Source organism: Microcaecilia unicolor, chromosome 5 (genome assembly GCF_901765095.1).
Source record: "Microcaecilia unicolor chromosome 5, aMicUni1.1, whole genome shotgun sequence".
NCBI classification, from domain to species: Eukaryota; Metazoa; Chordata; class Amphibia; order Gymnophiona; family Siphonopidae; genus Microcaecilia; species Microcaecilia unicolor.
The window spans coordinates 238,730,391-238,754,553 of NC_044035.1; the positions used below are offsets into that span (position 1 = coordinate 238,730,391).

General features: G+C 46.3%; 2 protein-coding genes across 5 annotated transcripts in view; one reads left to right on the top strand and one right to left on the bottom strand.

The window, feature by feature from the left end:
• The window catches only part of CCDC191 (coiled-coil domain containing 191), a 212,433-nt gene extending 206,152 nt beyond the window's left edge, over positions 1–6,281 (bottom strand). The window contains exons 1-2 of the mRNA XM_030203918.1: positions 5,995–6,281; positions 2,493–2,531 (exon numbers count right to left, since the gene is read on the bottom strand). Of these exons, the coding sequence (XP_030059778.1) occupies positions 2,493–2,531; positions 5,995–6,087 (132 nt within the window). The 5' untranslated portion in view covers positions 6,088–6,281. The remainder of the gene's footprint in view (positions 1–2,492; positions 2,532–5,994) is intronic.
• A 226-nt stretch (positions 6,282–6,507) lies between these two features.
• QTRT2 (queuine tRNA-ribosyltransferase accessory subunit 2) overlaps positions 6,508–24,163 on the top strand; it is an 85,435-nt gene continuing 67,779 nt past the window's right edge. The window contains exons 1-2 of one of the 4 annotated variants that reach the window (XM_030204951.1): positions 6,508–6,597; positions 19,281–19,512. In XM_030204951.1, coding sequence (XP_030060811.1) covers positions 19,313–19,512 — 200 coding nt within the window. In that variant the 5' untranslated portion in view covers positions 6,508–6,597; positions 19,281–19,312. The other 3 variants (XM_030204953.1, XM_030204952.1, XM_030204954.1) reach the window with 3 other exon arrangements.

Consider the following 24,163-nt stretch of genomic DNA (forward strand, 5'->3'; position numbering starts at 1 on the left):
TAAAGTTCTTAAAACACTGTATAATACTACAGCTATTGAGGAAAATGCTTGAAATGAATTATGATATTATATTATAAGATGTAGATTTTCCACCAGGCAATGAAAAATGACTGAGCACCAGAAAAAACTAGTGTTAACAGCCCCGTGATACATAGAAATTTAAAAGAAGAAAAGCTTGTTATATATCCATATATGAAAGGAGCCCCCTTTCAACCAAATATTGCCTGCTGATGTAAAGAGCATTTTAGAATACGCCGTTCAGCACATACAAAAGTGTACACATTTTGGAGCCGAACTGCTCTATGAACTGCAGCCTTACCTTCAGCAGAGAGATCCCCGACTGATAAGATGGAGGGAGAAACAAAATGGCCGCTGTTCGCGCCACTGGCCCCGTGGCAATCGACAGCGCGCCCGACACCTCCGAACAAGCGGAGCCCAGTGGAACGTTGAAGAAACAACAGCCGGCGAAAAAGGCCCCGAAAAAACCGGAGGCAGCACCGGACCCGAAGAAACCTAGAAGGGAGAGCAAAATTTACACGTTCCGGCTGCGTGAACTGCGCGACGCTGACCGACAGCAGCTGTTTGAACTTTTAAGCCATATCGGAAAAAACAGGTGGCCGCGCTTACGCGGTTCGCACCTTTCTTTTTTTTTTTTTTTCCATTTGTTTAAACTGCCGCCGCCGCCAAAACGCAAGAAAATGGAGGAAATTAAATCTGACGAGAAAAATCGCTGTTTAAAGTCACAGATACTGAATTATTTTCTTCTGTTTGTTTTTTTTTTTATTTTTTTTTATAACCCCTCAATCATAATAAAACACTGGAGCTGCCTGCTCGTTAGAAGTCTGGGGAAAGAAAGGCTGCTTCTTTGAATTTCCTTTTATTTGATTTAATTCTTTTAAAGCAGCTACCTGTTAAAAGTGGCTGCCTCTCCCAAAGACGGTACACCTTTCCAGAGAAAGGGACGGCCCTTCCCTGCTAAGCCAGGGAGATGGGGAGGAAGGGGGGTGGACTCGAGACACCCGAGTTTAACACCCCCGAGGCTGTCAAAGAAAGAAGAGAAAGGAAACCCTGTCAAGCCTCTAAATAAGATTCCAGGCACAGAAGAATTATCACAAATATCTGTAATATCTAAAGAGAAAAGGAGAGAGACTAATGGGCTCACTTCCTACCTGCTGGGAGACTGAGAAAATACTGAGGCTAAGGTCACATGGCCAGGGCTCCTATTGGCTCTCTAGAGTCAGAGTTTTTTTCTCAGTCTCCACCTGCTGGTAGGCGAGCACAACCCATCAGTCCAATCCTGGTCCGGTCCGGAGGGACGCTAAGGAACTAGCCGTTAAGCCCGTAAAAACGGGCGAGATGTCCAGCTACCCTCCTCGCCGCCGCTCCCTCCCCCCTCCGTGCTGGGCCCCCTGCACAGACCTGACAGCGCCTCTCAACTCCGTGTGAAAGCGCTGCAGGCAGCAGCAGATCGCTGTGCTGCTGCCTGCAGCGCTTCCACAAGGAGGTGAGAGGCGCTGTGAGGCCAGTGCAGGGGGCCCGATGCGGAGGAGGGCGGGAGCGGCGGCGGGGATGGGGGGGAGGGTGGAGGTTGGTGTGTGCGATGTTTGTTTCCAGGCAGCAGCATATGACAGTGACTCCGACTCCGTTTCCCTTTCTGTTCCGCCCTCTGACATCATCACGTCTTGACGTGAGGGCGGGACAGAGAGGGAAGTCTCTACTGCACATTTGCAGGTGAGTCGGTCACTTGCTGCTTATATGTTTGATAAAGACTGTGAACTTTTGTTTAATTTTTTTCCATATTGGATCTGCTTTTTATGTGACACTCATATACAACAAAACACAGTATCTAAACACTAACATAATATCAAACAGAATCCAATACTACCTCATTACAATGAAGATAAAACAAGAAGTAAATAAAAGCTTACCAAAAGCTTCTATTAGTGTATCTGTGTGTGCGGGAGGTCCATATTCACAATTTATTTACTTGCCTCTGAGAATATTGAAAGTTACTTGAGATTATAGAGATTTCTCTATGCTGCAAGTTTCATGTTAATCTTCTAATAGCTGATATTTGGTTTAGGCTCCAGTAGTTCTGGGTACTTCTGATTCTGCTTTTCTTTCCCTTTACTCTGGTAGTAAGCCCAGGCAATCCTACAATCCTGTATTGGCTTTGGGACAAAAGCCTTTAGAGTCCTCACCTATCCCCTGTGATCCCATCCTCTTGGCAAAGTTCATGTTCTGATTCTTTCAGTTTAGCACCTGTCAGGGAACTCTAAATTCTCAGGGAACTCCTTTTTCCAGTTCTCTGTATTTGCCCATAATATGTTCTATTTTACTTTCCTGTGGCCCACACTTCAGCGTGTTCTTCGTATATTGGTATTTCCCGTGCTTTAATCAACCACTTATACTGCTTACTATTTCCTTAGGCAAATTTTATTTTTTAGTACCCAGCATGACATACATAATAAAAAAATTAAACAATGTCATACCTTAATCCAGTGGTCCACACTGTCATAATCTAAGCCTGGCTGCAAAACACAAATTGGATAAAATATGTTAGTATACAAAAAACTCTTTTTTGAAATCATCCAAGATAAACTAATTAGTGTTTAGCATGGCAGACTCCATAATTTGGTTGCACAGCTTCACTCTTCAGGAGCCACATGCCATGCATCCAGTGATTACTATGGGATATGATAACATCTATCCCCCGATACTGAAAACCATTTAACTGGCCAGGAACGGCACCGGGCCGGTTAAATGGCATTCAAGCAGCTCTCCGGCAATATGCAGTGGAGGATAGCTGGCTATCAAGCTCATTTTCAAAGCACTTAGCCTCCCAAAGTTCCATAGAAACCTATGGAACTTAGCCTCCCAAAGTGCTTTGAAAATATGCCTCTATCTCTTGCTGAATATTCCTGGTTAGCAGCTAGAGGTAACCAGCTATATCATACGATCAGTGGCATTCCTAGCTGGCATGACAACCAGGGCGGATCACCGATGCGCCCCCCCCCCCGGGTGCAGCGCACCCCCCCCCTACGAAATGACAACTCCCCCCCAGCGAAATGACACCCCCCGGGTGCACGCCGCTGGGAGGGGGGGGGGGTGCCGCGGCGCGCGCCTGTCGGCTGAATCCGAGTTCGCAAACTTCGCTAACTTCGTTCGTTCGTTCGCTGCAGCTCCCTCTGCCCCGGAACAGGAAGTAACCTGTTCTGGGGAAGAGGGACCTGCAGCGAACAAACAAAGTTAGCGAACTCGGACTCAGCCGACAGGCGCGCGCCGCGGCACCCCCCAGTGGCGTGCACCCAGGGCGGACCGCCCCCACCTTGGTACACCACTGCATACGATATAGCCAGCTGTCCCTGAATATTCACTGCATAGCCGGCTATTACAAGCAGCCACATTGGACCACTGAAATAGCTGGAATATCTTTGGTTGGTTTAAACTTAACTGGCTATCTCTGAATATCAACTTAGCCGGTTAAGTTTAAACCATCCAAAAATAAACCAGATATTCAATGCCAGTTACTGGAAATGGCCCAGCACCGAATATCTGGCCTGACCGCTGACCACGGGACTTAGCCGGGCTCCCTCCTGTGGTCTGAATATCGGTTTCTATGACTTTAACATCAACAACACAGAACATTTAATCATGTTTCCCATATTCCAGTACCTTTCAAACATTGCGAAGGGACTAATTAATCTCTGCTAAAGACCAAAACGTTTCCATAGTAACAGTAGTAAATGGCAAATTAAGACTAGCATGGTCTGTGTAGTCTGCCCAGCAAGAAGGCTAAAGTTGTACCTGCAGCTCTGTGCGGAACATGCAGGTTACCTCTTCTATGCCTTTGTTTAGGATGAAGGTTACACCCCTCTGTCATTTGTTTTGCTTTGATCTCATCCTCTTGCTCATGTTTATCCTATGACTTCTTGAATTCTGGCACTGTTTTGGTCCTAACCACCTCCACCAAGAGAGCATTCCAGGCATCCACCTCCCTTTCCATGAAAAAGTATTCGTTAATGTTCCTTTCAAACTTACCTCTTTACAGTTTCTTTATTAACTGTTGACGGGAGAAGACACTGGGAGTGAGTGATATACTGAGTACCAGAATTTTGTCACACTGCACTTTTATAATAGTCGCGTCAGGTATCCTGTGCAAGGCAGTAATGAGATGTGAATGTGTGGACAGAAGAACATGTCACAGCCTTCCAAATTTCTTCAATGGAGGCTGACTGCAAGTGGGCTACCGACGCAGCCATAGCTCTGACATTGTGAGCTTGACATGACCCTACAGGGTCAGCCCAGCCTGGGCATAAATGAAGGAAATGCAATCTGCCAGCCTATTAGAGATGGTGCATTTCCCGATGGTGACTCCCATCCTGTTGGGATCAGAAGAAAAAAAAGTTGGGCGGATTGTCTGTGGGGCCTAGTCCACTCCATGTAGTAGGCCAGTGCTTGCTTGCAGTCCAAGGTGTACAAGGCGCTCTCACTAGGATGGGCATGAGGTTGGGGAAAGAATGTTGACAAGGCAATTGACTGGTTCAGATGGGACTCTGACACAACCTTTGGCAGGAACTTAGGGTGCGTATGGCGATCGCCATTTCTCTACCCAGAAATGGCGATCGCCATTATGGCATAATGTAAGCCACACTGAGCCTGCAAATTGGTGGGAAAATGTGGGATACAAATGCTACAAATAAATAAATAAATAAATAAATAAAATACCTGCATATTTTTTCGGAATATTGCTTTAGTATGTTGTATTATTTTGGTGTGCATTATTTAGATTTTTTTTTTGATACATAATTCTCTGGTGTGTATAATAGCACCAGTAACAAAGTTACTGAGGAGGCAGCTGGTAGATAGTGTCCTTTCCTATTGTGTTCAAAAGTGCCCCTACTGTCCCTCTTTTATTTATTTATTTTTTTGCTCTTACAGGGGGGCGCAGTGTTCCTACTAAGCTGCACTAAACATCAACAGATGAATAAAATTTAGGGTACCTATAAACATATAGTTAAATTACACGCAATAGGGAAAGCATAAGGAGCAGGCTAATGGAATCCTTACCAACCTCTCTGTGAGTATTTATGTATATTAGTTTGTGCACGTCTGTATATCTGTAAGAAATGCTCATACATTACTCTGTGAGCACTTCTTACAGATACAGACGTGCACACTGCACACACATATATACATAAATACTTGCAGGGAGGTTGGAAAGAATTCCATAGCTACTTTAAATTTTACTCGGCTACTGGACATTTAGCTCAACTTAGTGGGAACATTGCTCCCTCTTAAAGAGCAAACAAAAAAAGGGGGGAGGGACAGTAGGGAACAGAAACTTTATGCTCTCATTAACTCAGTCCTTAGAAGGAACATTGGCAGCAAAGACCTATTCTGTAAGAGCGTGTGTAAGTTGCATAGCTCCTAAATGCAGGAAGGGCATGGATGGAACATATGCAGGGTGCCCACTTGAGCACGTAACTTACATAACACTGTAAGTTACACATATTCCTGCTGCATTCACACAACCGCAGTTATGTCAGCTCTATGGCTGCTGTAACCATGGGCACATAAATGTAAAGTGCACCAGATACTGAATTATGCTAGTATTCTATAATGGAATCTGAGTGCCCAGATGCTCTCACCAAACATGCTTTGGACACCTTAATGGATTTGCCCAGTTATAGAATTGTTTATTTATATGGAACATAATCCTGTGCTCTGGCATATCTTTGCTTTGTTCTGGAAACCACTGAGCATTAAATATATAAAATATATTTGTATAAATACGGACACAAATCGATACTAGTCGGGGGTGGGTCACGTTAGGAAAAAGAACACCAGCCAAATTTCAAAACTTTTCCTTTACTCTAGATTTTTCTTTTAATACTAGTCAAAGGAAAATGTGGTTTGTTGGTGACCTCCATTGAATGCAGCCACCCCCGGATGAGGCAGGGAAGATGACAATTTTGACAGTTTCAGAACTACCTTTGACTTCGCCTTCTTGGTGAATCTCTTCCAACGGAAAAGTTCCGATTTCTTTTTCCCCGGACACGCCATTTCCTTCATCGCAAACAGCATTCTTCCCAGCTATATCTGGTAACCACACTTCCAGCAAGCCATAGAATTGAAAATTGAATGAACTATAGAAATCCAGTGCAAGTCGGTAGGCTGCTCCTGGAATTCCGCTGTAGGATTTGCTCTCACAGGGCAAATACAAAGCAATTCATTTTCTTAAAAGATAACTTTTGTTCCTTTAGCCGCTGAGGGGAACAAGGACGCTTTTGCTACGCGAAGGACCCTGGGGGTTGTAGTTTATTCGACACATCTCTCAACCCGCTGCAAAGGAGCGGTGGACTACGTTCCCCATAATACAACAGACGACAACAGAAGCGTCCTTGCTGTTACTGTAGCAACCATCCGGCCATTTTTTTGCACTTCCTCATTAGGTAAGTAAGGGCGCTCTAGTGACGAATATCGTCTAGTTTTGATGACGTTGGGTTCTCGGATTGAATGAGGACAGGACGGACAAGAGGACTGTATTTGTTGTGGTACCCGGGAGGAAGAGGTTTTTTTGTGGGTGCTGCACGTGTGAGTTGGAGGCTGGGCTGGGGGTTCTTGGAGTTTGTTTTGCTATGGTGGAGTTTATAGTGGAGATTATTTTTTGGCTTTGGGTATGTGTTATGAACAAAGGATGGTTTCTCGGTGTCTTTTGGCTGGGCAGTTGGAAAATTTGAGTGGGTATTATACTATTAGCCCCGCTGGGAACACAACGATATAACAAAAAGCAAAAGCTGCCAAAAGCAGGATAATTACATTGCACCCCACATTCTAAACTAACAGCATGTGGAGGTTTGTGCTACTTCATCGTCTCCTCGCGTTATCACTTTCTGGGCACCGGTGCCCACTGAGTTAATGCTATACTTCCTGGTTGCGGCATTGTAATACGCGCACGGGTGAGACGGCAGCTCTTGCAGGTAGCATTAAAAAAAGTAGGTTCAGAAGGTGGTGATAGTCTCCTTTTATAGCCAGTCCTGGAGTACCGTCAGTCTGGTTTTCGGATTATCCACAATGAATATGCATAAAATAGTTTACATTACTTCCATTGCATGTAACTCTCTCGCATGCACATCCATTGGGGTGACAGGTTACCATATTGCTCGATCTGTCCTTTTTCTGGAGCCATATAGTAACCTTGCAAGGGTCATTTTTCAAACAGTTTTCACTGTAGGCTGATGGAAGTATGGGACTGCTATCCATAGATTTTTAAAGCCTTTACAGGTAGTACTGGACAAAAAAATAAATAAATCTCCCTAACTGGCCCAGTACTATTCATGTAGTGAAAGGAGAGTAGTGTAAAAGAGAAGCAGGGAAATATATCCATATAATTCTAGTATTCAGTTGCTATACATTTCATTTAAGCATGCTATATAGGCCTACACTGTAAATGGATAGCAGCAGGCAGTGATGGTCAGTGGTGAATGTATTGATTTTTAAATGCTGTTTGCAGTGATGAAAATTTACCTCAGTTATGGTAGCCTAAAAACAGGACCAGTTTAAGAAGCACTGATCTGTTGTACTTTAAGGAGGGAGGGAAGGAAGGTGGCACGGCAATGGCTGGTGTTAGACATGCAGGGTCCCAGGGCAAATATTTGAGAGGGGTCCCCCAAAGCCCATCAACAGGCTTTATGTCCAGATTTGGATTAATTCATTGGAAAAACTAACTCCAGTGTAGTTTGACTATATACCATAGACCTCAGCGGTGCCACTCACTGGATATTGATTTTAGACCAGTAAGAATTATTTATTTATTTGTTACATTTGTATCCCACATTTTCCCACCTATTTGCAGGCTCAATGTGGCTTACATAGTACCGTGAAGGCGTTCGCCAACTCTGGTTGAGAAACAAATACAGAGTGGTGATGTAGTCTAATAGGTTCATAGTTACAGACGCAATTAGGAATAATAGAGGAAGAGAGATATATAGTGTTCATTACGAGGCTTGGTTACGTTGTGTTGCAGGGGTTTAGGCACTTAATGCCTTTCAGAACAGGTGAGTATTTAGTGATTTCCGGAAATTAAGATGGTCGTATGTAGTTTTCACTACTTTTGGTAGTGCATTCCACAATTGCGTACTTATGTAGGAGAAGCTGGATGCATAACTTGATTTATATTTGAGACCTTTGCAATTTGGGTAGTGGAGATTTAAGTATGTTCATGTAGAACTGATTGTGTTTCTGTTTGGGAGGTCTGAGATCTGTCATGTATCCCTGGGCTTCGCCATAGAAAATTTTATGGACCAAGGTGCAGATTTTGAAAGCTATGCGTTCTTTAATTGGGAGCCAGTGTAGTTTTTCTCAGAGGGGTTTGGTGCTTACGAATCACGTTTTTACAAATATAAGTCTGGCTGCTGTGTTTTGAGCGGTCTGAAGTTTCTTTAATAGTTGCCCTTTGCATCTCGCTTAGATTCCGTTGCAGTAGTCAGCGTGGCTTAGTACCATTGATTGTATCAGGTTGCGGAAAGTTTCCCTTGGGAAGAATTGTTTCAAGCGTTTGAGTTTCCACATTGAGTGGAACATTTTCTTGGTTGTAGAGTTCACTTGGCTCTCGAGTGTGAGGTTACGGTCAATTGTGACCCCGAGAATTTTCAGGCTGTCTGAGATAGGGGGTGTGATCTGGGGTGTTTAAGTTTGTGTGTTTGTTCATGTTGTGTTGGGATGAGGCAGTGTGTTTTTTCTGTGTTGAGTTTTAATTGGAAAGCATTTCTCCATGAGTTCATAGTGTTCAGGCCGAGCGTGATTTCTTTGGTGATTCTGTCAGGTCATGTTTGAAAGGGATATATATAGTGACGTCATCTGCATAGATGAATGGGTTGGGGCTTTGGGTGGCTAAGGAGTTTGCTAGTGTGGTCATCATAAGGTTGAAGAGGATCGGTGATAGTGGTGAGCCTTGCGGTACTCCGCAGTCTGCTTTCCATGGAGATGATATGTTTGAGTTTGATGTCACTTGGTATGTTCTGGTAGTTAGGAAACCTTTGATCCAGCTACATATGTTTACATCAATCCCGAAGTAGTCTAGGAGTCTTAATAGTATATTATGGTTTACCATGTCGAATGCACTAAACATGTCGAATTGGAGGAGAAGTATGCTTTTGCCTGTTGCTAGTTCCAGCTTGAATTTGGCTAGGAGAGTGTTAAATACTGTTTCGGTGCTCTGGAGGGGGCAAAATCCAGATTGTGATTCATGTAATATTGAGAATTTATTTATGTAATCCGTGAGTTGTTTGGTTACCATGCTTTCCATCAGTTTGACTGCTAGTGGGATGGATGCCACTGGGTGGTAGTTGGTGAGTTCATTGATATTTTTCTTGGTATCTTTTGGTATAGGGGTGAGTAGGATGTTGCCAGTTTCCTTGGAGAGGAGTCCTTGTTGGAGCATGAAGTTTAGGTGAGATGCGAGGTCTGTTATGAAGCGGTCGGGGGCGGATTTTATTAGGTAGCTGGGGCAGGTGTCCAGCTTGCCGTGAGTATTGGAGAACCTGCGGATTGCATGGGTAATTGTTACAGCCGAGAGGAGGGCGAAGTTAGACCAGGTTCGATCACTGGATATTCTCCTGGGGTTGGGTCGAGGCCATTGATGAAGTTTTCAATATCGGTAGTGTTATGAGGGAGTGAGTTGCTTAGTTTTACGATTTTTTCATTGAAGTATTTGGCAAGATTGTCTGCCGTTGGGATGTCTGTATTGGTTGTAGTGACCAAGGTAGTGTCTAGTAATTTGTGTACGAGTTGGTATAGTTTTTTCGAGTCTTTGTAATCTGGTCCTATTTTAGTTTTAAAATAGGACCTTTTGGTCTGTCTTATTGCGTATTTGTATTTCCTTTGCATTTGTTTCCAGGCGTTGAGTGTGTGATCGTCTTTTATTTTTGTCCATGCTCGTTCGAGCTTCCTGGTTTGTGTTTTTAGCTTTTTCAGTTCGTCGTTGAACCATGGTATTGAGTTATGTCTTTGTGATGTTCTTGTTTGTAGGGGTGCTATTTCGTCTAGTATGCTACTGCATCTTTTGTCCCATTCAGTGAGGTAATTTGTGGAGTCCGTCTGTGCTGTCCATTGGTTATTATATAACTGTTGCCAGAATGTTTTCGGATCTATTTGGCCTCTTGTGTGGTAGGTAGTATGTTTTTGTATATGGTATGAGCCCTTTTTCTGCCAGTTTAGGGATAGGTTTAGTTTGTAGTGGTTGGTCCAAGGTGTTTCTGACCATTTGATGCCTGTTATTATTAGGTTCTGGTCTGTGGACCATTTGCTTGCGATGAAGTCGTAGGTTGCTTGCATGTGTGGCCATTTGAGGTCCCTATTAGATTGTAAGCTCTTTGAGCAGGGACTGTCTTTCTTCTATGTTTGTGCAGCGCTGCGTATGCCTTGTAGCGCTATAGAAATGCTAAATAGTAGTAGTAGTAGGTGGAGGAATTCCTTAAGGTTGATGTCTCCCAGTATTAGTATACTGGTATGGGCAACACAAGTATTTGAGATGAAGTCCGTGAAATTTGATTCCATATCATCATGCTGATCAATCCATAGACTGGTGGGTTGTGTCCATCTACCAGCAGGTGGAGATAGAGAGCAATCCTTTTGCCTCCCTATATGTGGTCATGTGCTGCCGGAAACTCCCCAGTATGTTCTCTATCTCAGCAGGTGGTGGTCACACACAGCAGCAGCTCTGGCTAGGCCTCCAAGCCTAATTTTTAGGTTTTGTTGAGTGCCTGGGGTTGAGGGCTCTTCTTGAGCAAGTGCAAACCTGGTGGTGCCAGGTCCCTCCTTTTCTCCCCCATCCTGCTGGCTCCGTTTAAAAAAAAAAAAAAAAAATTTTGGACGTCCTTAAGGGCGTTTATTTCGACGTTTATTTAAACGTTTATTGCAGCTACTCACTGGGACACCAGGTCGTTACAGCTCGGAGCGGAAAGCAGGTAATTTTACCTTTTTGTAGCGGGCAGGGGGTTCCCCGATTGATCTCCACGTGGCTGATGGCGTCGGAGGGCGAGGGCGCAAAGAATCGCTTCCCGGACCGCGTGTGCGCGTCTAGCGGGGATGCGGGGGTTTTAAAGTCTGATTCGCCCTTGTTGGGTGTCAGTTTGGAGGCCGGTCAGTGTCCCGGTTCTTCCTCCGGTGCGGCGGTTTTTCCCGCCATAAACGCCCATCCCCCGCTGCTCGCCTCCGCCATCTTGGCCGGCCACGCTGCTCGGACGGCTTCTTCTTGGGCCGCCCTTGAGGTGGGAGACGTTAATGCCATGGCTGTCCTTCATTTGGGCGACGGCAGAAAAGCGGCTAAAGTTAAGCGCCGTTCTTCCCGCGCGGCTCCTTCGCGGAGTGTCGCGCCGGACGCCATCTTGGATGCGCAGCATGTTTCTCCCCCGCTCTTGCGAGCGCCGGTTGAGGGTGCGTCTAGGGCTGTGGCCCAGGCTGCTGAAGTGCACAGTCTGGGGGGTTTCTCCCCCGAGTTTATTTTGCTGCTGCATCAGGCCTTCCTTATGCAAGACGCTGCCCCTGCTCCCTTGTCCGATAAAGGGATTGAGGCCCCCAGAAGTAAACGCCCTCGGGTGGATTTCCAGGCCTTAGAGGACTCTGTCTCCTCTGATGTAGATGAGGGCAGCGTATCTGAGTTCTCCCAACGGTCCTTTGGGGATTCCTTGGAGGAGACGGATTCCCACTCGGATGGAGCGGATGACCCCTCTGCAGCGCGGATCTTTCGCTCAGAGGACTTGCCCAACCTGTTAATGCAGGCCATGAGCATTTTGAAGATTTCCTCTCCAGAGGACGTCTCTCCCTCAGCCCCTGTTGGCTCCGCCATTATGCTGGGGACGAAGCGCCCGCCTAGAACCTTCCACGTGCATGATGCCATGCACACCTTAATTTCAGCTCAATGGGATGTCCCGGAAGCGAGCCTCAAAGTGGCTAGGGCTATGTCCCGCCTCTATCCTTTGCCTGAAAGTGAACGGGAGACCTTTCTTTGGCCTACCGTGGATTCTTTAATCACTGCGGTGACTAAGAAAACGGCGTTGCCGGTGGAAGGTGGCACGGCCCTAAAGGACGCCCAAGACAGAAGATTGGAGGCGGCCTTAAGGTCGTCCTTCGAGGCGGCTGCTTTAAGTTTGCAGGCCTCAGTTTGTGGCTCCTATGTGGCCAGGGCGTGCCTGACGATTGTGCAGCGGGCTTCCCCCTCGGATCCTTCCTTGAGGGCTGACTGGCCGGCCCTGGAATCGGGCCTGGCTTATTTGGCAGACTTACTGTATGATGTCTTGAGAGCCTCGGCTAAAGGTATGGCTCAGACCGTCTCTGCGCGGCGGTGGCTTTGGCTGAAGCATTGGTCTGCTGACCACGCATCTAAGTCCCGCCTGGCTAAGTTGCCTTTTAAAGGCAAGCTGCTCTTTGGGGTCGAGCTGGACAAAATTGTGACCGATCTCGGCACGTCTAAGGGCAAGAGGTTACCAGAGGTCAGGGCTCGGGCCAGTGGTGCTCGCCCTGGTAACTCCAGAGGACGGTTTCAGGAAGCCCGTTGGTACCGCCCGGGCAAGTCGGGCTCCTCTGCCCCCTCTTCCTTCAAAAGGAACTTCTCCCCCAAGCAGCATTCCTTTCGCAGAGACCGCCGTCCCGGAGGTGCGCCCTCCGGTCCTCCCCCAGGGTCTCGTACCCAATGACGGGGCCCTGGTCCATGGCCCAGTGCAGATTGGAGGACGCCTGTCCTCGTTTCTTAGCGAGTGGACCAGGGTAACTTCAGACGCTTGGGTTCTGGAAGTCATCAGAGACGGCTACAAGCTAGAGTTCTGCCGACCCTTAAGAGACGGGTTTGTACTCTCTCCCTGCAAGTCTCCGGTCAAAGCTGTGGCAGTGCAGCAGACCTTGGACAACCTGATACGCCTGGGTGCGGTCGTTCCGGTGCCAGAAAATCAGATTGGCAAGGGACGTTACTCCATTTACTTTGTGGTACCAAAGAAAGGAGGTTCTGTCCGGCCTATCCTCGACCTCAAAGGGGTCAATCGGGCCTTGAAAGTGCGGCACTTTCGCATGGAGACTCTCCGCTCTGTTATAGCGACAGTGAAGGCAGGGGAGTTCTTGGCTTCCTTGGACATCAAGGAAGCGTACCTGCATATTCCCATCTGGCCTCCTCATCAACGCTTTCTGCGTTTTGCAGTCCTGGGCCGACACTTCCAGTTCAGAGCCCTCCCTTTCGGGTTGGCTACTGCTCCGCGGACCTTCTCCAAAGTAATGGTGGTCATCGCGGCCTTCCTGCGAAAGGAAGGAGTACAAGTCCATCCTTATCTGGACGACTGGTTGATCCGAGCCCCCTCTTATGCAGAGTGCGGCAAAGCTGTGGACCGGGTGATTGCTCTTTTGAGCTCCCTGGGGTGGATCATCAACTGGGAGAAGAGCCAGCTGCGCCCGACTCAGTCCCTGGAGTATCTGGGAGTTCGATTCGACACCCAAGTGGGCAGAGTGTTCCTGCCAGACAATCGGATTGTCAAACTTCAGGCTCAGGTGGACCAGTTCCTAGTAGCCTCTCCTCTTCGGGCTTGGGACTATGTGCAGCTGTTGGGCTCTATGATGGCCAAGATGGAAGTAGTGCCCTGGGCCAGGGCTCATATGAGACCACTACAACACTCTGCTGCAGCGCTGGACTCCGGTGTCGGAGGATTATGCTGTGCGCCTTCCCTTGGACCCAGCAGTGCGCAAGGCGCTGAACTGGTGGCTGCAGACAGACAAGTTGTCTGCAGGAATGCTTCTGGTGACCCCGGAGTGGATTGTTGTCACGACGGACGCCTCTTTGTCGGGCTGGAGAGCCCACTGCTTGGGAAGGACAGCGCAGGGGCTCTGGTCTCCTGCAGAGGCAAAGTGGTCTATCAACCTCCTGGAACTCAGAGCCATTCGGTTGGCGCTTTTGGAGTTCATCCCGGTACTGGCGTTGAAGCCAGTACGGGTCCTGTCGGTCAATGCCACGGCTGTGGCCTATGTCAATCGCCAGGGAGGTACCAAGAGCGCCCCTCTAGCCAAGGAGGCCATGAATCTGTGCCAGTGGGCGGAAGCGAACCTGGAACAGCTGTCAGCGGCCCACATTGCTGGAGTCATGAATGTCAAGGCGGACTTTCTCAGTCGCCATACCTTGGATCCCGGAGAGTGGCAGCTATCTGCTCAGGCGTTCTTGGACATCACGAAGCGCTGGGGCCAGCCGAGCCTAGATCTGATGGCGTCGTCGGCCAATTGCCAAGTGCCGCGCTTTTTCAGCAGAGGACGGGACCCTCGATCCCTGGGAGTAGATGCTCTTCTCCAACAGTGGCCGACACAGGAGCTTCTCTATGTGTTCCCGCCCTGGCCCATGTTGGGCAGGGTGCTAGACCGGGTGGCAAAGCATCCGAGCCGGATAATCCTGGTGGGTCCGGACTGGCCCAGACGTCCCTGGTATGCGGACTTGATCAGGCTCTCAGTGGACGATCCTCTGCGGCTGCCAGTGGAGCAGGGCCTGTTACATCAGGGTCCCGTGGTGATGGAGGATCCCTCCCCCTTTGGTCTTACGGCCTGGCTATTGAGCGGCAGCGTCTGAGAAAGAAGGGCTTCTCAGACAAGGTCATCGCCACTATGCTGAGAGCGAGGAAGCGCTCTACTTCTACTGCTTACGCCAGGGTTTGGCGTACCTTTGCAGCGTGGTGTGAAGCAGGCTCACTTTCTCCCTTCACTGCTCCAATTTCTTCAGTGTTGGCGTTCCTGCAAGAAGGTCTGGAGAAAGGCCTGTCGCTCAGTCCCCTTAAAGTCCAGGTAGCGGCTCTGGCTTGCTTCAGGGGCCGCCTGAAGGGTGCTTCCCTGGCTTCGCAGCCAGATGTGGTGCGCTTTCTCAAGGGAGTTAATCACCTGCGCCCTCCTCTGCACTCAGTGGTGCCTGCGTAGAATCTCAACCTGGTGCTAAGAGCCTTGCAGAAGCCGCCTTTTGAACCCTTGTCAAGGGCATCTCTGAAAGACCTGACGTTGAAAGCAGTCTTTTTGGTGGCTACCACTTCAGCCAGAAGAGTTTCCGAGCTCCAGGCACTCTCATGTCGAGAGCCCTTTCTGCAGTTCACTGAGGCAGGAGTGTCTATTCGCACAGTGCCTTCCTTCCTGCCCAAGATTGTTTCTCGCTTCCATGTGAATCAGCAGCTCTGTCTCCCTTCCTTTCGTAGGGAGGACTACCCAGAGGAATACTCTGCTCTCAAATATCTGGATGTGAGACGAGTCATCATCAGATACTTGGAAGTGACCAATGATTTCCGGAAGTCGGATCATCTGTTTGTCCTGTTTGCAGGTCCTCGTAAGGGTCTGCAGGCTGCTAAGCCTACAGTGGCAAGACGGGTCAAGGAAGCCATTGCAGCGGCTTATGTGGCCGCGGGGAAGGTGCCGCCTATCCAGCTGAAGGCTCACTCCACTAGAGCTCAGGTGACCTCGATGGCAGAGGCCGGGTCCGTCTCCTTGGAAGAGATTTGCAAGGCGGCAACTTGGGCATCGGCCCATACCTTCTCCAGGCATCACCGCTTGACTGTGGCTGCTCGGGCGGAGGTCCGGTTTGGAGCTTCAGTGTTGCGGTCAGGGATTTCTATGTCCCGCCCTGGGTGAGTACTGCTTCGGTACATCCCACCAGTCTATGGATTGATCAGCATGATGATATGGAAGGTAAAATTATGTATCATACCTGATAATTTTCTTTCCATTAATCATAGCTGATCAATCCATAGTCCCTCCCAGATATCTGTATTGTTTATATTCTGGTTGCATTTCAGGTTCAAGTTTAGTCTTCAGTTCCTGTTCAGGAGGACTTCGTGTTCAAGTTTTTCAATGGATTCTTCAAGAGTTGAGACGAATTTGTGTTACAGTGAGCTGCTGCATTCCTCTCCCCTCCGTTTTACGGGGCTGGATTGAGACTTAAATTCTGCCGGCGCTCCCTCCCTCTTCGTGCGGCAGTAGGGCAGCTTTGTACCCCTCCCGCTTCGGCGGTGTTAGGGTCAGTCAGCTCCTCCCGCGGTTGCGGTTGCAGGATAAGCCAGATCCCCCCGCATCGGCGGGTGTGGTGTCCCTCCCCCGCTCCGCGGGGATGAGCTGGACGGATTCCCCTCCCCCACTTGTGTGGGGATGAGCTGGGTTAACTCCCCTCCCCCGTTTCGGCGGTGGTGAGCTGGGCAGAGTGTCCCCAAACCCACCTCCCCGCTCCCCCCGTTTTCTATTTCTGTTGATGGCTCTCTCATTCTCCCTGTCTCCTCAGCTCGAAACCTTGGGGTCATCTTTGACTCTTCTCTCTCCTTCTCTGCTCATATCCAGCAGATTGCCAAGACCTGTCGTTTCTTTCTTTACAACATCCGTAAAATCCGCCCCTTTCTTTCTGAGCACTCTACCAAAACCCTCATCCACACCCTTGTCACCTCTCGTTTAGACTACTGCAATCTGCTTTTTGCTGGCCTCCCACTTAGTCACCTCTCCCCTCTCCAGTCGGTTCAAAACTCTGCTGCCCGTCTCATCTTCCGCCAGGGTCGCTTTACTCATACTACCCCTCTCCTCAAGACCCTTCACTGGCTCCCTATCTGTTTTCGCATCCTGTTCAAACTTCTTCTACTAACCTATAAATGTACTCACTCTGCTGCTCCCCAGTATCTCTCCACACTCGTCCTTCCCTACACCCCTTCCCGTGCACTCCGCTCCATGGATAAATGCTTCTTATCTGTTCCCTTCTCCACTACTGCCAACTCCAGACTTCGCGCCTTCTGTCTCGCTGCACTCTATGCCTGGAATAAACTTCCTGAGCCCCTACGTCTTGCCCCATCCTTGGCCACCTTTAAATCTAGACTGAAAGCCCACCTCTTTAACATTGCTTTTGACTCGTAACCACTTGTAACCACTCGCCTCCACCTACCCTCCTCTCTTCCTTCCCGTCCACATTAATTGATTTGATTTGCTTACTTTATTTATATTTGTCTATTAGATTGTAAGCTCTTTGAGCAGGGACTGTCTTTCTTCTATGTTTGTGCAGCGCTGCGTATGCCTTGTAGCGCTATAGAAATGCTAAATAGTAGTAGTAGTAGTTTGTGGGTGTAATTCTCTAAGTGCTGAGTCCTGCGGATGGAGCTTGGATATCGACATACTGAGGAGTTTCCGGCAGCACATGACCACATATAGGGAGGCAAAAGGATTGCTCTCTATCTCCACCTGCTGGTAGATGGACACAACCCACCAGTCTATGGATTGATCAGCTGTGATTAATGGAAAGAAAATTATCAGGTATGATACATAATTTTACCTTGGTTTTCGTTCCAGTTACCTGGTGGTCTGTAGAACAAGACACAGTTCAGGTGATCAAGTAGGGATTTGTCGTGGATTCGTATTGAGGCAATTTCAAGTTGGTTTGTTATTGACTCGTCAATGGTTTTGGTGGTAAAGTGGGATCGGTAGATTAAGGCTATGCCTCCGCCTCTCTTTTCCTTTCTGGTCCAGTGTGTGATTTTGTATCCTGGGGGGCAAAGGTCAAGGATTATGGGGTCCTTTTGATCATGGATCCAGGTTTCGGTGATGAAAATAAGATCAAGGTTTTTTGACGTAATCCAATCTGTTATTGTTGTTTTGTTTACAATGGATCTGGCGTTGATGTAGCCCAGTTGAATTTTTTGGTGTGTGGCTTCTAGGTTTGGTGTTGTGTGGATTCTTTTTAGTTGTCATTCTTAGTGAGCGTGTGGTTGTTTTGACCTTTCTTTGTGTTTTGTTGATGTTGGCCACCAGTTTGGTGTTCTTCCTTTGTTTTTGTTATTGTTAGTTTGATGGGTTGTGGGGTATCTGGGTAGTCTGTGATAGTTGTGTAATATCGGTATGATGTTGTTTTCTGCGAGTGGGGTGGTTAATGTTGGATGAATCAGTGATAAGGAATAGATTAGTAGTAGTGATTTGATGGTATTCATTTTGGATCGGGACAGTTTGGGCTGGAGTAGGCCATGTACAGTAGGGAGGGGTGAGATTCTTGTTTGCACCCACCTCCTCATCAGTTCTTAGTATAAAGTTTTTTTTCAAAATTTTTCCAACTCTATTTTGACGTATCTCCAAACAATTCAATTATAATAAAGTTAACATAGTTGGAAATACTCATTTCAGGATGAATTCAATATCTGTCAATCGGTGGATTGTTTAATCTGACATAGACTATGTTTTGCTCTGGAGCTGTTTCAAGGAACACCCTTTACAATGATAAGGGCGGAGATTAGTATATATCCCCACCCAATTATCCCCATCAAAATATAATCAAGATAATCATAAAGTTACCTAATTTAAATGGCTCAGGTTTAGATTAAGGCATAGGAAAACTAGGCATATGCCCAGGACCCAAATGTTTATGAGAGGCCTGTCAGATCTACTCAGGACCCAGAAGGCTAGGATTGCCAACTATCTGGATTTTTCAGAATTCTATTTGTAAATTAATTCACTTGAAGGCAGAAAGATAAAGTGAATGGATATTTTTTTTTCGAGTTTAGTCCTCTATAAGCTCTTCATTCTTCCCCTTTCCTTCTTTCCTCCATTCCAGCACAGTGATAGTGGTAGGGTCCAGCCAATGGTAAGTAAGGCTGTTTATTCACAGAAAGTAGAGGGTGAGCTGGAAATGTTATGGGGGGAGACAAAACTTTGCATAAAGTCTTCCAGAGAGCCAGTGGGATTGTAGAGAAGGGGTAGGAAAGGGGCCAATGTGAGGGGTCTTCTGCTTCAGAAAAAGCTGACAGCAAATGCAAGAACTTTACATGGTGATGGACAGAGCTGGATTAAGGCATAGTCAAACTAGACATGTGTCTAGGAGATGACTTTCTTTGGGAACTCTCATTCTTGATGGCTTGATGTGGGTGATGGCCCCAACTAGTCACACCCCTTGCTGCACAGCACCCTGGCCAATTACCATGCTTGCTTTACCTTAAAGCCTAATCTGCCTGGACCCACCTCACTTCTATGATGGATCTCCCATTGTCTGCAAATATCTGTCATGCATATTCATTGTGGATATCCTGAAAACCCAACTGGCTAATCACTGGATTGAAAATCACTGCTCTAGAGGTTATTTCTGATCCATTTATGTAACCCCTGTCCACAAAGTCTGTCTTCCATCTAGAATGTAAGCTGTACAGGGAAGACACTTTTGTGTCTGTGTGTCTGTATAGTGTTGTGTGTAAAAGCAGAAAACTGAAAATAGGAAATGGCAAACAGGTAGGCTAACTCTCTTATTGTTTTCTCCCTTTAAGGATTTGGTTGCCACCTAAAGTGTGCTTCTAACATGAAGCTGAATCTTCTCAAGGTGGTGAATGGCTGTCGCCTTGGGAAGCTTACAAACCTGGGCAGGAATAAGGATAAAAGCATGGAGTTTCCAGGTTGCATGCTGTATACCAGGACTGGTTCTGCACCTCATCTTACTTACGACATACTGCAGACCATTGAAGATCTTCCATTAGTGGCACAAATTACGCTTTCAACATTGTAAGTAGTAAAGTGCCAATACATGTTAGCGAATTCAGAGTGTACTTCGGTGATATACTCTGAAATGACTAGGGAAAATAATGGTGGTGCTGAAGCAGGCAAAAGCTAGGTCAACTTAGTCAAATGTAACTAAAATTATGGGCCATACAAACTAAGGGGTCCTTTTACAAAAGCAAGCTAGCGTTTTTAGCATGTGGCCTTAGCATTTAGCCCTTATATTCCTGTGGGCATCTCTAGTGTTTAGCGTTCGCTAAAAACACTAGTGTGCCTTTTTAGAAGACCCCCTTAATTCTTTCCCCCAATTTTTAAAGCTGTTTAACTGACCAGAAATGTCCACTGACCAGTTAAATAGCATATCGGCGCCTGGTAAATATCTGCGGCTAGCAGCTAACTGGCTATATCACACGACATAGCCAGTTACGCGCTGATATTCAGCGCTTAACTTGCTTTGTTCAGCAGTGAAAATAGGCCTGCTATTTATGCAGCCTATCTTTAACCGCTGAAAAGTTAACCGGTTAATGCTGAGTATTGGCTTAACCGGTTAACCTTTTAGGAGTTAAAAAAAAATCCTGTATGTAAAGCCGGTCACCAGAAACAGCCTGGCATTGAATATCTGAATTTAACGCCGGTGGCAGACAGCAAAAATGCTATCCGCCGCTGGCTGAATATTGGCCCTTTATTTTTTTTTACCACTAATCTTTATTGAACAATCTGACAACCCATTGACATGGTTTCTTCATCAAATGACCAAATCAGCAGATATCAATTATTTACTCTGTTGATCATGTATTACTCTCCCCTCCTACATTGTATCCACAGGCCTACGTACAAAATTTGCAAGGCTTTAAAACGTGTGATTAGAGGATTTAGATTGTGCAAATGATGTGACCTTGTTGGTCTGCATTACCAAAAGAGAACTTGCCAAGACAGAATTGTGCACTTTGGTGAACAGGGTTAATTATATATGATTATAAACATAGCAAATAACACAGCAATCAAATTAAAAGAAGTTGAACTAGGAAAAGTGCCAGAATTCACCTATTGAGGAAGTCTGGTAACACAATATAACACTAAAAAAGAAATGAAAATTAGAACTGGTAAAGTGGCATCAAGTCTTGAACAGATTGAGAAAATCTAGGACAATAAGAATCTTAACGACTTTAATTAATGATATCCACTGTGTTATACAATGCAGAAATCTGACCAGTAACAAAATCTCCACAACTGACTAGGTTTAAAAAAAAAAGCCTACATGTCAAGTGATGAGAGACAACTAAACAGCCACAGCCACCAGTTAAGAAGATACTACAACAATGGTGACGTAGATGGATTGAGCACCTACAAAGAATAGATGTATAATGCATACCAAGACAAGGTATGAACTTGAAACTGGAAGGGGAAAGAGGTCCAGCAACGCCAAGACAAAAGTGGCATCACATAATTGAAAAGGACCTTGCTGAGCTGAATATCAGTTGGTCAGAAGCATCATCACCAAACAGTGCAATATACTGTTCTTTGAATTCTAGCTAGGACCACTTAACTCCACTATTTGTTTCCTATCATTGACTTCCAGTTGTTTATCATAGACAGTTTAAGATTCTTACTCTCACTCCACTTATCTTGCTTCTCTCACTATTCCATGTGCTCCACTGAGGCTCCTCAACATTTGCATATCCCTCCTCCCATAAACGCATCCCTGGGATTTACTAGAAACGGTGCCTTTTATTGTATTGCTCCATCCCTATGGAATGCTGTCCCTTCCCAAGTTCATTTAGAGCTTTCCTACCAGGGGCGTAGCCAGAAAACAGATTTTGGGTGGGCCTAGGCAAGAAGTGGGTGGTCTCCCCCCCACCAACCACCACCAAAAAAAAATCTCAGCTGGCAGGAAAATGATTCTTTCCACCTTGGCAGTCTGCAGCACGCATGCGCTGAAAACTCAGCATGTGCAAGTGCTGGTATCATGGAGAGTAGCATTTTTATTTCCATCAGGTGGAAGTCTTCAGCTGGTGGAGCTTGGGATCCCCACCAGCTACCGCTAAATGTGTGCTACTGTTGGGTGCCTGACCCCTAATTAGGTTGGCCCTGGCCCATCCAGGCCCACATGTGGCTACACCTCTGTTTCCTACCCTAAGTCTCATTCTGCCCATAAGACAGTATTTATTTGAGATGGCTTTTGGGGATGCTGTTGTTAACAATGACAGGGCCCTGCAGATCCACTGACCCACAGTATCATCATCTTCCTAAAAGCTTAACTTGATTGCTATTTCATTCCTTATGTTATGTGACTGGTTACTTTCCTATCTGTTATTGGCATTCCTTTCCTTTTTTTACATGTTTATTATTGAATTGTAAACTGCCTTATGATGCCCTCGGGAAGGGCAGTATATTACATTTTAAATAAACCATAAACCATATTGAAGGTGTGCCTGTCTTCTTTTTGATCTGACTGGCTGAAGAAGACTAATAATAATTATTAAAATAATAAAGTCTTCAACAAGTCATCAAAAAAAAGAGCAGTTTCTTTACTAAAATTTATGCAAAAACATCACTGTCCATCTAGAATCTTATTTTCCTCCAAATAAGGCATCATTTGGCATTCTGATCAATTTTCCCAAGTAAGGAAGATATGAACCAGGTTTATAATTTTATACAATTTTGGCATCTGAAGTTCTTGCTGTTGTTGTTTTTTTTTTTTTTTTTTTAACAGTAATGGACCAATAATGACTTCTTTCAGTTTAGAAGAAGAAATGCCTACACAAAAGATGGCTAACAACTAAGCATTCTTAATTAGATCTAAATTATCCACTAATCAACTTCTTGAATTAAGTGTAAATATTGACACAATATAAAGGCCTTTTTTATCAAGCTGCGCTAGTGGCTCTCAGTGCGGTTATGCTGACAATTTCCATTCATTTTGAATGGGCTCCGTTGGCATTGCCACGTAGGAACCACTAGTGCGGCTTGATAAGAGGCCCTAAGAGTAATTCCAAGAAGGCGCCTTTTTAGATCCTATAAAAAAAAACAAAAAAAGAGTATGCACCCACTTTCCTTTTTTTTGCAGAATATGCCTCAGTCACTCTGTTTCGAAGGAACTTTAACGCAATACCACTTTATTTCTCATTCTGAATATGAATTCTCTATACTTGACTGCTTAATCTACTCTGTCACTTATGAACTTTAAGGCAATGCCACTTTGTATTTCTCATTCCGGAAATGGCGATCGCCATTACGAAATAATGTAAACCACATTGAGCTGCAAATAGGTGGGAAAATGCAACAAATAAATACTAACATAACAAGGCACAAACATGCCTATAGTTAAGGCACAACCTTTTTGCACCAGCCATACAGCTGGGGTAACTTTTGATGCCTAGATTGTGGGAAATGTGTGTGTGACAGAACAGTGTTTTTTAAGCCTGTAAAACTGCCTTAATTTATTCTTGAAGTGTATTTCTCTAGTTTGGCCAGCAGGTGGTGCATGTTATGTTTTAAGCAGTTATTCCTTCTTTAGTTAACATAGATACTATCCAGCTTATAATTGAAAGAGAAAAACGCCTATATTGCGACCCAAATCGGGAGATGGGCGTCTTTCTCCCGTGGGCGGCCAAATCGGTATAATCAAAAGCCGATTTTGGGCGTTTCCAACTGCAATCCGTCGCAGAAACGGGTAAAGTTGACGGGGGCGTGTTGGAGGCGTGGTGAAGGCGGAACTGGGGCGTGGTTATTGGCCGAGGAGAGATGGGCGTCTTTAGCTGATAATCGAAAAAAAAAGGCGTTTTACCGCGATTTTGGGTCACTTTTTTTGGACCCTTTTTTTTCACGAACAGGTCCCAAAAAAGTGCCCCAACTGACCAGATGACCACTGGAGGGAATCAGGGATCACCTCCCCGGACTCCCTCAGTGGTCACTAACCCCCTCCCACCAAAAAAACCCCACTTTACAAACTTTTTTCCCAGCCTCTATGCCAGCCTCAAATGCCTACCCACCTCCATGACAGCAGAATGTGTTCTATCCTGTGACAGCCTTTCCCTGGTTCTGATGTGGCTCTCGGGTGAGTGTGACACCTTTTCTGTTAAGGGCACTGCATAGTCACATCAGCAATGGATTGTGGTGGGTGTAGGGTATTGGGCTCCGTGATTCCACTAGCTTGTGGCAGATGCTCACGATGTTGGTAGTTGGTAGGCAGTACTCCCATGGTGCTTTTCCCCCTGCTTACTGGGTCAATGTGTGCCCTGTTTTGTTTCCGGTAGTCCATGAGGTAGTGGCCAATTTTGCAAGCCAGTTTTAGATCCCTTTCACGTGTTAGCCACGCTACAGAACTTAGTTCTTACCTTGAATGTGACTGAAAGAGGGCATTGTACAGCATTCTGCCAGCTCTGACCTACTGCTCATCTCAGTACCAGGGAGACTCGTTGCCAGTGGGGCACAACCTCTGATCTGCAGTTAACTGTGAGTAAGTGTGCTTATTCCAATAAAGGACGTTTTCGGAGAGATTAGTCTTCAGGTGTCAACTGGTGTGCCAATGTTATATAGCAGCAACAAGTCCTAGAGGCCTGCGTGTATGCAGGTCCCTGGAGCACTTTTAGAGGGTACCGCAGTGCACTTCAGCTAGGCGGACCCAGGCCCATCCCCCCCTACCTGTAACACTTGT